Source organism: Ranitomeya variabilis, chromosome 1 (assembly GCF_051348905.1).
Source record: "Ranitomeya variabilis isolate aRanVar5 chromosome 1, aRanVar5.hap1, whole genome shotgun sequence".
NCBI lineage: Eukaryota > Metazoa > Chordata > Amphibia > Anura > Dendrobatidae > Ranitomeya > Ranitomeya variabilis.
In genome coordinates this window covers 275,681,666-275,694,258 of record NC_135232.1, presented here as the reverse complement: position 1 = coordinate 275,694,258, position 12,593 = coordinate 275,681,666, and the positions used below count along the sequence as shown (strand labels likewise).

Sequence of the window (12,593 nt, the reverse complement as noted above, 5' to 3'; positions counted from 1 at the left end):
ATCTGTCAGGAACTTAGACTCTTTTCATCATTACACTTGGTTGTAGTTGTAAGCTTCCAAGCTTGTTTCATTCTGGCTGTTTCCTATCAGCTATGCTGGAGTTTATAGTTCCACAGTATTTTACAAATTTAGATTTTAGTACAGAGCTAAATGACTACTTGAGAGTAGAACAGAGGTACAACAATGACATCAGATTTCAGCAAATTAGCTAATAGCTGTAACATTGCACCATTGAGCAGTTACACTTTAGTGACACTAACATTACAAAATGGATACCATAACATGACCTTTTGCTAGAAACTTCTATACACTATCATACTTGTGACTCATGAGCATTCGATTGTGTGCACTTTGAGGACCTGGTCTATATAGAGGTATGTGGCATGTCCCCCCAAAAAAACATTTTTAGGGTGTGCATGATTTTTGGCTGAGATGTCAACAATATTTAAGTTTATATTAGCAACCAAGGTGAAATGTTAGATTTCTCTACAGCGCAGAAAAAATGGCCTATTAAAATGTAAAAAAAATGCCACCTAAAACATTTTTGACAGTTTTAGAAGCTTTTAAAAAAGCATAAAAACGATGAACAGAAGCCATAAGAATCACAGATAAATTAATAAATTATTCCGGCAAACTATTTACCATGAAAAATAATTTAAAACATTGTTAAATAGGGCATGGATTTTTTTTTATTCTGAAAGTAATTTTTTTTTAACTTGTTGGTCTGAACAAATGATCAAATACATAAATGTTGTAGAATTATTGTGCCATGCTCTACAATTGTATACTTAGTCTGTTGCAAAAGCCACCACCCTACATGCCCTGCAGCCCCAGCTTAGGAGTGGTAATTTTTCAACAGCTGTAGAGTCACAAGATGGAGACCAATGGTCTAACAGGAAACTCCAAGCAAATACTATGCCTCGTGCAGAACCTGTAGTATTGATGCATGTCACTGGGGTGTTTGGTATTCTTGCAATGTTTGTCATGCACCTCTCATTTATGCTCTGCACTAGACATATCCAGTGTTTAAGTTGTTTCTGGAGTGCTGCTTTCATTTTTATTTTTTTCCTGAAGAGTTGTAAGTTAGAATCAGTATGCCTTCATGCTGCTAATATCATTAGGTTTGAATCTGAACCTAAAATTGTGAAATCAGCCTTTACAGTTTACATATCAAATGTAAGTGTACAATCTTCATTCTCGTCTCTGCATCTACCTAGAAATGGGCCATAATGGGTTGCCTTCCTTTTGCAGCAGCCAGTAGCAAATTTATTTTGCCACATTGTTTCATGATAGATTTCTAGTGTATTTTTAACAACTCTTGGAAGGGTTTACAGCAATTTGTACTTCATTTTGTTCCTTGTTTGGAGAGCCAATAATATCTGTGCACTATATAATCAGTGCAATTAACAAAAATATCAAAGTAAATTTTCCGAGGTGAAATGCTGATCCAGCCAATAGTTTCTGTTCACGTTAAGATCGTTTCATCTATCTGTTCATTGGAGTCAGGCTGCGCTGCAAGCTTCTTTAGGGATCTCCGGTTGCTTTCATTCAGCATGTCTAAGCTGGCAGTGTCCAGAATCTTTGTCACATCCTATGAAAAAAAAAACAATAACTTAGGAAATTACAAGTGAAGTTGTAACAGTCGATGTGGTTGAAAAAAACTACATCAGAAGTTACTGAGGTCTGAAAGCCTGTCCATTCACTGTTCTAAGGCCAAACACAAGGTTGGCTGAAAAAAAAGAGCAAAAATGTTTTGGGCCCCCTTTGCCCTTCATAACCTTAGATATCAAGAAGAAGGGACAAATGACCTACTGTATTGATCCACAGAAGTCATAGCATACATTAGATGACATCAGCAAGACTGAATATTAAAAAAAAAAAAAAAAATCAGTTTGGTGACTGGTATTTTCATGACTGACTACATTCACTAATGTCTGCTGTATAGACACACACAACTATGCTACATGTGTATGCGCACACACACACATTGCATGTCCTACAACATTTTTCCTTGCAGTTCTCTTAGTGATCAGGAAGGATGTTGTGTCAGCATTCTCCTTGATCAGAGGAAGCTGCCTCTGGGCTATAAAATGGACCTTTTGGCCACATTATTTTCTTTTGTTTCCTTGTGAAGTATGAACTTTGTGTATACAATTCAGTTGTTATCAGTGAATGCTAAGTAATACTGATTCACTTTACTGTAATCATCACTGTGAAGTGGGTATACTAGCTGTGACTGAGCAATAATGGCCCATGCTACCCCATGACTATTGTTTTAAGTGTGATGCAGTTTGAGGAGCATCCAGAGATATACTCTTCAGGAGGACAGTATATGAAACATATTATTCATCAAATACAATGGCTTTCAAAACCTGAAAAGTTGCTACAGATTTATACAAAATTAAAAAACTTTATTACAGAATCGTCATACCAACACAAAATGGAACATACAGTCATTTGCAAGGGTAAACAGCCTTTTTTGGAAGACAAATTAAATTATAAAAATCAGTTTTCAGCAGCAATGTCAAATTTACTGATAAACCGATCAGTCACAATATTCAAACTATCTGCCTAAGAGTTCATTCTGAGACGAGTGTACTTGGTCAGTGTTTGCAATAGACCAATTGTAACCAATATTCTAGTGGAGTTCTCTACATCGCTCTCCAAATAGTGTAATGGCCTCCACATAACCCTCCAAACAGTATATTGGCCTCCCACATAGCTCTCCAAACAATATAATGGCCTCCCACATAGCTCTCCAAACTGTGTAATGGTATCAAACATGGTATGATCACCCCAATGAGTTCAATGTATTCATTGATTAAAAAAAAAAAAAAAAAACTACTTGCCACTACCCTCAGTCACCCACTGCTTCATTATCTGCAGCGTATGTTCTGAAACTCTGCACAGCCTGTGCAATGTAGTAATGTCAACATGCCTGCTGCGCTGAGATTTAAGAGCTCAGACGCACAAGGAGAATGATGGAGAAGGGAGCTGATGGCTCCCTGGTTCCATCATTGCTTTTAACTGTATCTGCATCCAGGCACAGAGCTCTCGATTATACTTTTAAAGTGTGCTTGCTTCAGTCCTGGTTTGATCTTACAAATACTTAACTGATTATTACCCGGTGGATGAAGCTTAGCTCTTTAAGTAGATACGTACCTGGAAAACATTGTTGCCAAGTCTTAGTTTCAAAAGGTTGACTATGGCTTGGTCACTGTATGCCCGCACACTTGTGTTTTTGTCTTTCGTGTTGTCTAGTAGCACTTTGAGAATTGGCTTAATTGTTTGTGGGTCTAGTGGAGGCAACTGGTCTTTGTTGGCCCACCAGATCATCTTTTCTGCTATCAGCTTAATATCACTTGATGGGTTCTGGAGACACTGTAGGAAAAATAAAAAATGATAGTAATACAGTTGTTTTAGGTATCAAATAACATAGAAGAAACTTACAGGTACATATGTTAAAAAAAGACAAGATGAGCTAACTTACTAATGCCTGGAATATACACAGAGATATTTATCAAGCTAAATGTGACAACATTTTGGAGCAATCCGAAGACAAAAACAGGATTTTTGGTTACTCACCGTAAATCTGTTTCTCTGTCGCTTCATTGGGAGACACAGGAAACCATGGGTGTATGCTGCAGCCACTAGAAGGCTGACACTATGCACAAAAAAGTTAGCGCCTCCTCAGCAGTGTACACCTCACCGACCTACACTAGGTTAATCAGTTAGTGTGAAAGCAGTAAAGCATAACACTGTCATCAGAGCTGTTAAACTTGGGAGAGTGCGGTGATCCCAATGAAGGCTCCGAGAAACAGATTTTACGGTGAGTAACCAAAAACCCTGTTTTTTCTATTGCTTCATCGGGGGACACAGGAAACCATTGGACATCCCAAAGCAGTCCAAAGGGAGGGAACAGCAAAAAAAACATCTATTCAGGTCGGAGAACTAACCTCTGCCGCCTGCAAGATCATTCTACCTAGTCTGGCGTATGCCGAAGCGTAGGTATGGACCCCGTAATTTTTGGCAAACACATGGATTGAGGACCAGGTTGCCGCTTTGCACAGTTGCAGGGAGGAAGCCCTATGGTGTACCACCCAGGAGATGCCTACTGCCCAGGTAGAGAATGCCTTAAACCAAGGAGAAGGCGCTCTGTTCTAAACCGGTATTCCTCCAGAATTGCCTGTTGCCCTGGAGGCTAGAAAGCCTATACGCGCACCCCCAGGAATGACAAAGAAAGAGTCCCGTCTTTTGAAAGGGGGCAGTCATAGCCAGATAGACGAGCATCGCCCTGACCAGGTCTAGCCTGTTCAGAGAAAGCTACAGAGGATGAATCGGACAAAAAAAAAGGAAGAGAGGATAATATCCTCATTTAGGTGAAAGGTGGACACCAAACTGGTAAGGAAAGAAAGTATAGGTCGCAAAGCCATCTAATCCTGGTGGAGAACCAAAAAAGCAGAAGTGACGAAAAGAGCCGTCAACTCCGAGACGTGCCTAATGGAGCTGATGGTCACAATAAACATCACCGTCCAAGACAGAGAGCCCTCTCAAAGTGATTCAAAGTGAGAACTCCCAAGGGCCTCCAGGACAAAATTGAGGTCCCAGAGGTCCACAGGAGTCCGATACGGGGACACAGTATGCGTCACCCCCTAGAGAAAAAACTCTGACCTGAGAATGGGAGGAAAAAGTTTTTCTGAAAAAGGTTGGAAAGTGACAAAAGAATTATGGTAGCAGATTGGCCCTTGGGGCCAAAGATCCGGTATGTTTGGTTGTCTCCAGGGGGCATCCGTGAGAAGATTGACGACATCTGCGAACCAAGACATCCTGGGCCAATCCGGTGCTAAAAGAATGACCAACAGCCCCTGAGACAGGGATTTGCGAATGATGGACAGTGGAAAGGCTTTCGTGGGCCTGGTAAAAGGATGGGAGCCATGAGAATGTCGTCGAGGTACGGGAAGAGCACTGGACCACTGATTAGCAGAAAGGGCATTACCGCTGCCACGATCTTTGTGAAGACCCTGAGAGCGGTTGTGAGCCCGAAAGGCAGGGCGACAAACTGAAAATGGTTGTGTCCACCACCCAACGCAGGAGTCTCTGATGCACTGAGAAAATAAGGACATGGAGAAAGGCGTCCATGGAGAACAGTAACTCCTGCGGTTCCAAGGAAGCAATTACTGAACGAAAAGATTCCATCCTGAAATTACACAGATGGACTCCCTTTATTCACTAATCTTAGATCCAGGATGGGTCATGCGGAGGAAAACCTGCCAGGACTGTTGCTGGGGGATTAAACCTGCACATTACGGAAGCACCCGGAGGAGGAAAATTTAAAGGAAACCATTTTCCTATTCTGGCGAGCCTGTGTCCTCTCTTGGCGGGAGAAATCCTCCGAAGAGAAACGTTGAAGAGGCCAAAAGTACCGAAACTTGCGCTTCAAAGGAGGATGTCTGTTTTGACCTGAGGAAGGAGAGAGCTCGTCCCTCAGGTGGCCTCCTTAATAATTTGGTCCAGCTTGGAGTCAAATAGTCAGGAACTCTGGAAAGGCAAGTTGGTAAAGGACTTCTTTGAGGATAAGTCTAACAGCCACACCTTAAGCCAAATGGTCCTTCAGATGGCCACTACATTGCTGGATGCCCGAGCAGCACATTAAGCAGAGTCCAGGGAGGCAGATACCATGTACTTCCCTTCATGAGAAATTTGGTCCGCGAGATCGGCCAATTCCTCCGGTCGGGCCACAGAAAGGATGCCCTGACGGAGCTGCTTAGCCCATGCGGCTATATACTTTGCCACCCAGGTGGAAGCAAAGGCAGTGCACAATACAGAAGTGGCCGCATCAAAGGCTGTCCTTGCAAAGGACTCTATGAGCCAGTCATTGGTGTCCTTGAGGGATGCTCCATCCATAAGAGTAAGCACCGTGTTGGTGGACAGTCTGGAAACTGGAAGGTCCACAGTCAGAGAAGCAGTCCAGTTCGCAGTGAGTTCAGGGGAGAAGGGATATAGGATGCCGAGGCACTTCCCTCTTTGGAAGCGGCTGGTCAGGTTTTCTCGTTCCCTGGAAAGAACCTCCTCAAATTCCTTATGAGGGGCAAAGACCTTAGTAGCTGGTCTCGACCGTCTAAACGAAACCACCTGTTCTGCGGGTTCCGTAGCGGTATCCTTAATGTTAAAGGTGTGGTTAACAGCTACAATGAGGCTCTAGACCATGTCACTCATATTAGAGGTCCGGTCAGAGTCCAGGTCAGCGTAATCCTCGGACAGGACATCTGAAACCCCCACGGCTGACTCTGGACAGGAGGATCGGGAAGATGATGTCTGCTGGGAGAGGCCAGGAAGTGAGAGGGAGTGGAAGACCTTGAACGACGCTCCTGCCTAGATATCTTAGGGCCCCTGTTGGAAGGCACTGTCTGTGAATCCTGTGATCCACTGGCAACTGCGGGGGGAAGGACAGGCAATCTGTCATTAACGGACACCATGGTCTGCGACACCTAGGTGAGGTCCGCCACAGATTGTGACAGAGAGGAAACCCACACTGGGGTAGGAGGACCACTCTCACTGGGAGGCAGTAGGGGACTCCTGGGTAGCAGGCATGTGGGAGGCTGCAGCAATCCTGACAGAGAAGAGAGGACTGACTTGAAGGGAGTTTGCATTTACATGAAGAGCAGACAAAGTGCCTGGCGAGCAGAAGAAGAAGAAGCAGGAGGGCAAGAGTGCTCTCCTTTAGGATTAGGCAAGATAAACAGCAGACCCACTAACTAATGCCAAATGGTTAGGGGACAGAAAGATACATGCTGAGGGGAGTGACAGTCTGCAGAGCAGAGCTACTCACAGTAAGTTGCAGGTCCTGGAGACTGCTTCCATGCTGTCCAGGAAACAAGCAGGGCGATTACAGATGTCGAGATCCCTGCAGATGTGTGCCACCTTCCGGATCTAGATGCCGGAAAACGGTGACAACAAGGAGGAAGAGGAGGACCCACAGAGCAGAAAAGATTGCATAGAATATGCATCACTGAGGAGAGAAGGGGGCGTGACCCGAAAAAGGCCCGCTCTATGAGGCCAGGCGGGGGTGGAGATAACCGCCGGAAAGAAGAGGAGGGGGCGTGACAGCGACGGGCGGGAGAAAAAGCCTGCCCGACGCTGCCGGGAGAAGGAGGCGGAGTCAAATGCCAGTGAGAGAATAGGGTGCATACCATCGATGGGTGGGAGAAAAGCCCACCAAAGATGATGGGAAGAGGGGGCAGAGCTAATCGCAAGGACTAGGCTGTGTTGAAGCCAGGGCTTAGATTTAGAAAATGCGGCCGCCGAGACAAAGAATGGTAGCGCAGAGGCCCAGAAATGACCTGTAAGGTAACCCTGCACCCCCAGTGTAGGTGGAAATAGGAGGGAAACAGGCCCCATATAGATCACAAGAAGGTCTATACAGACAATAAAGAATAAAAGAAGCATTTAGGGGGGATAGAAAGACCTAATCCTTCCTACTATACTCAGTCTTCACCCTTATGTTCATTTCTTCATTATCTTCTTCATTATCGCCCTCTTTATACCTCTGGAAAACGTGATGGAGAGAAGAAGGAAGATGTACCTTTCCAGAAGATGCATCCGTGCCTCCTAAAACCGACAGGCTCTGATGGGCAAATGGGTAGGAGACGGGGCCCGAACCGATGATCAGATCACTTAACCCCTTCCCGCCGCGGCCCTTTTTCATTTTTGTGTTTTCGTTTTTCGCTTCCCTCCTTCCCAGAGCCATAACTTTTTTATTTTTCCGTCAACATGGTCATGTGAGGGCTTATTTTTTGCGGGACGAGTTGTACTTTTGAACGACACCATTGGTTTTACCATGTCTTGTACTAGAAAATGGGAAAAAAATTCCAGGTGCGGTGAAATTGCAAAAAAAGTGCAATCCCACACTTGTTTTTTGTTTGGCTTTTTTGCTAGCTTCACTAAATGCTAAAACTGACCTGCCATTATGATTCTCCAGGTCATTACGAGTTCATAGACACCTAACATGTCTAGGTTATTTTTTATCGAAGTGGTGAAAAAAAATTCAAAACTTTGCTTAAAAAAATGCACCATTTTCCGATACCCGTAGCGTCTCCATTTTTCGTGATCTGGGGTCAGGTGAGGGCTTATTTTTTGCGTGCCGAGATGATGTTTTTAATGATACCACTTTTGTGCAGATACGTTCTTTTGATCGCCCGTTATTGCATTTTAATGCAATGTCGCGGCGACCAAAAAAACGTAATTCTGGCGTTTTGAATTTTTTTCTCGCTACGCCGTTTAGCGATCAGGTTAATGCTTTTTTTTATTGATAGATTGGGTGATTATGAAAGCGGCAATACCAAATATGTGTAGGTTTAATTTTTTTTTTCATTGTTTTATTTTGGATGGGGCGAAAGGGGGGTGATTTAAACGTTTATATTTATTTTTTTCATATTTTTAAAAACATTTCTTTTTTTTTTTTACTTTTGCCATGCTTCAATAGCCTCCATGGGAGGCTAGAAGCTGGCACCACTCGATCGGCTCAGCTACATAGCAGCGATCATCAGATCGCTGCTATGTAGCTGAAATGCAGGCTTACTATGAGCGCTGACCACAGGGTGGCGCTCACAGCAGGCCTGCATCAGTAACCATAGAGGTCTCAAGGACCTCTATGGTTACCATCCTGATGCATCGCCGACCCCCGATCATGTGACGGGGGTCGGCGATGCGCTCATTTCCGGCTGCGCGACCGGAAGAGGTAGTTAAATGCCGCTGTCAGCGTTTGACAGCGGCATTTAACAGGTTAATAGCTATTGCTACAAAACAGCTGACATGTCGCGACTTTGTTGTGGGCTCACCGCCGGAGCCCACATCAAAGGGGGAGGCATGACATGCGCAGTACTAGTATGGCGCATGTCGTGAAGGGGTTAAATACTCTTCATGTGTTCGCGGTTGGGGTCCTGCCTGATAGACGTACGAGGATATGGGGTGACAGTACATGCCATACTCAGTCTCTACGTGGGAGTACAGTGAGACTGCTTACACTGTATACATCCAGAGGTAAAGGAGAAGAAAACAACGAAAACTAAGGTAGATATGGGTCTAGAGAAAGACCCGTGTCCACCTCCTACTGACACTATAATAATAATTATAATTTTCATTTATATAGCGCCAACATATTCCGCAGCACTTTACAATTAAGCGGGGACATGTACAAACAATAAATTCGGTACGAGTTAAGACAATTTAAACAGTGACATTAAGCTAAACTGATTAACCTAGTGCCAGTCGGTGGGGTGTACACTGTTGAGGAGGAGCTAGTATTTTGGTGCATAGTGTCAGCCTCCTAGTGCCAGCAGCATACACCCATGGTTTCCTGTGTCCCCCAATGAGAGGCGATAGAGAGAAAAGAAAACTCTTTGATGTCTTACACCCACATTTTTTTTTACATGTTTTAGACACATCAAGTGGTGTGAACTTTGAATAGCCACCCTAAAAATACACCAGATTTATCAAATATGAACCACTATGATAAATCTGGTGCATTTTAGGACTGCCTAGGTTAAGCTTGCATGGGCTAGTATTTATAATTTATGCCCCATTATAATAAAAATGAGGGGAGGGGGAATCCTGCAATCCACTGCTTTTCTCATGCCACTATCTAACAGAGACGCTCCCCTGACAAATTCAGCAAGATATAAAAACTTCTTATTTGCTTATCTCTAACCGAAAGAAAAAACAAAAATCAATCTTAAAATTGGATTCTGAATGACTGCTTGGAGACTTAGGATTCTGGTGATAATGCCGAGAAGCAAACTTTACTACGTAAATGAACACGGCAGTGAGAATACTTTTGGGTATTGCAAAGTGAAGACATCCCTGCTTATTACATTGTTACTGATACCAGAAAAATATTTTTATACCGTGTTAGCAGTAGATAGAAAAATATTACAATTTGAGTCTTCAGTGTTTGATGACTTTTTGTGTCTAACTGAAAAGATGGGAACAAATCGCAGCTTTCCGGACTACTCAGGTCTCTTCATCAGGCATTGTCTATGTCAATACTTTTATGCCCAAAAATGACAAAAGTATTCTCAGAGTGATACCTTTATTGGCTAACCAGAAATAATATATATTTGCAAGCTTTCAGAGCACAGAGGCTCCTTCTTCAGGCCCCTATTCTCTGAAAGCTTGAAAATATATTTCTCTAGTCACCTTCCACGACAGCAGTATCGGAGGATGTCTCCCCACCCTAATAGGGGACAGGAACAGAAAGAGGTTAAATACCCCTCCCCTTCCTGCAACCACCAGTGTTTTTCCTGTCCCCTATGGGGCATGAAGAGGTTCTCCGATAGTGCTGCCGTGGCCGGCGAACGAGAGCACTGTTACCTGACAGCCGGGCAGTCGCGGTCGGGAGCTCCGCTCTCCTCCTCCGCCTCCAGACTGCTCCCATCTCCGCGGTCCCCGCGTGACTTGGGACCTCCGCCCGCTCTTCCTGCGCCACCTTCGGGTGGCAATGCAGAGCGGTGTAGTGCTCCGGGGTCCTCCTGCAGCTCCCCAGCTTCCTCATCTCCCCACGCTGCTGCTGGGTTGGCGCGCGCGCGCCGGAAGTGACGCGTTCCGGGACTTCCGGTTTTTCGAACTGGAGCCTTGGCGCGCGCCGGCCGGCGTCCTGAGCCTGGGAACATCAGCGGCGGCCAGGGCGGGCGTCTGGGACCCCCCCCCCCCAGGGACACTATCGATGGAGGAGCACCAAACTCGCTGGAATCTCGGTAAGACTACTTATTCCTGACTGGGGTAGCCCTCCTAGTGAGACGTCTGTCTGTGACTGTACCTCTGGCGTTATGGACGGCGACAAACCCTCTCACTCTGCCACTGCAGAGCCCAGCGCACACCCCTCTACTGTAAGTAGTGGGATGATGTCCCTTGCTGTCCATTCTTTAAAAAGTTTAAGCGGCTTAGTCCACCTCTCTCTCTCGTTCCAGGGAGACAAAGTCACTGGCACTAGGAAGCCCAGCCGCAAGTGTGGTGCTTGTGCAGCCAAGCTCCCCTCAGCATACACAAAGAAGCTCTGCCAACCATGCACAGACGAAGTGCTGCGTAGCGAACAGCCTTCTTTAATGGATAGCATCAGAACCCTCATCAGGCAGGAGGTTCAGTCCTCTATGGCAACCTTCTCTCAAGCCCCGACTCCGCAGCCTCCCCCTCCTAAGAAAAGGAAATTGGGCCGGGTAGCCTCAGACTCTGACTCAGGCGAGATACATACCTCGGGTTCAGAGTACAGCTGGGAAAAAGAGGGTTCTACTTCTACTTCTGCTCCCAAATCTGATAGTAGGAAGTACCTCTTCTCCTCTGAAGATTTGGAAGAGTTAATTGCCATGGTGAGAGGCACCATGGGGGTAGAGGAGGAGATAGAGGGCCATTCCGTACAGGATGATATGTTCGGGGGTCTGAAACCTAAATCGGTAAAGGGATTCCCCATACATGAAAACATCGAGAACATTATCCTCCAGGAGTGGAGCCTGCCAGAAAAGGGGCTGAACGTCCCATCTGAGTTCAAAAATTGCTTTCCCCTGGAGGGAGATTGTTCTTTATTTGATATGCCCAAGGTGGATGTTCAGGTGTCAAGGGTAACTAAAAAAACGGCCCTACCCTTCGAAGATTCCTCCCAGCTGAAAGATCCTATGGATCGTAAAACTGAGAGTTTACTGAGGAAATCTTGGGACACCTCAACTAACTTATTGAAATCCAACGTGGCCTCAACATGTGTGGCCAGATCGTTGTTTCTTTGGCTTCGTACCTTAGAGAACCACCTCGTACAAGGTACATCCAGGGAGGACATCCTTAATTCTCTCCCCTTGCTCCAAAACGCAACCGGATTCCTCGCGGACGCTTCCGCGGAATCAGTTCGGGTAGCCGCTAGATCCGCTGTCCTTACAAACTCAGCAAGGAGGGCCCTGTGGCTTAAGTCTTGGGGAGGAGACATTACCTCAAAGTCCAAACTTTGTGGTATCCCTTTCCAGGGCCATCATGTCTTTGGACCAGCCTTGGACGACATCCTGGACAAGGCTTCAGACAAAAAGAAGGTCCTTCCAGAACAACGGAACCCGAGGAAGCGTTTTTTTTGTCCCCCCCCCCCGTGAACAACCACCCCAACAGAACTATAGGGGAAAAGGCAAAACGGGGCGATGGAGCTACCCCAAAGGTGGGAAAGCCAGAAACATCATGGTCCCCCAGCCCCAGCAGTCCTCTGAAAAGCAATGACTGCTCCCAGGTCGGGGGTCGACTCTCGAATTTTCTCTCCAGGTGGCAGGAGATCACCAGGGATCAGTGGGTCCTGCGTACCATACAGGACCGCCTAAAATTGGAATTCGAGAGTCCTCCTCCTCACCATCTAACAATCACTTCTCCACAATCCCCAAAACTTCAGGAGGCTCTGAGGTCGGATATTCTAAACCTGCTCCGGGAAAAAGTGATTTCCCACATACCACATCGGGAAAGGGGAGAAGGCCATTACTCCCATCTCTTTCTGGTGAAGAAACCCTCAGGCAAACACCGTATCATCGTAAACCTTAAACCCTTAACCCCTTCCCGACATGTGACGGAATAGTATG

The 12,593-nt window shown here is 45.5% G+C and overlaps 1 protein-coding gene across 1 annotated transcript in view; it reads right to left on the bottom strand.

The window, feature by feature from the left end:
- Window positions 1-522: 522 nt before the first annotated feature.
- The window catches only part of GCN1 (GCN1 activator of EIF2AK4), a 115,676-nt gene continuing 103,605 nt past the window's right edge, over window positions 523-12,593 (bottom strand). Inside the window, exons 57-58 of the mRNA XM_077294739.1 lie at window positions 3,163-3,381; window positions 523-1,591 (exon numbers count right to left, since the gene is read on the bottom strand). Coding sequence (XP_077150854.1) covers window positions 1,466-1,591; window positions 3,163-3,381 — 345 coding nt within the window. The 3' untranslated portion in view covers window positions 523-1,465. The remainder of the gene's footprint in view (window positions 1,592-3,162; window positions 3,382-12,593) is intronic.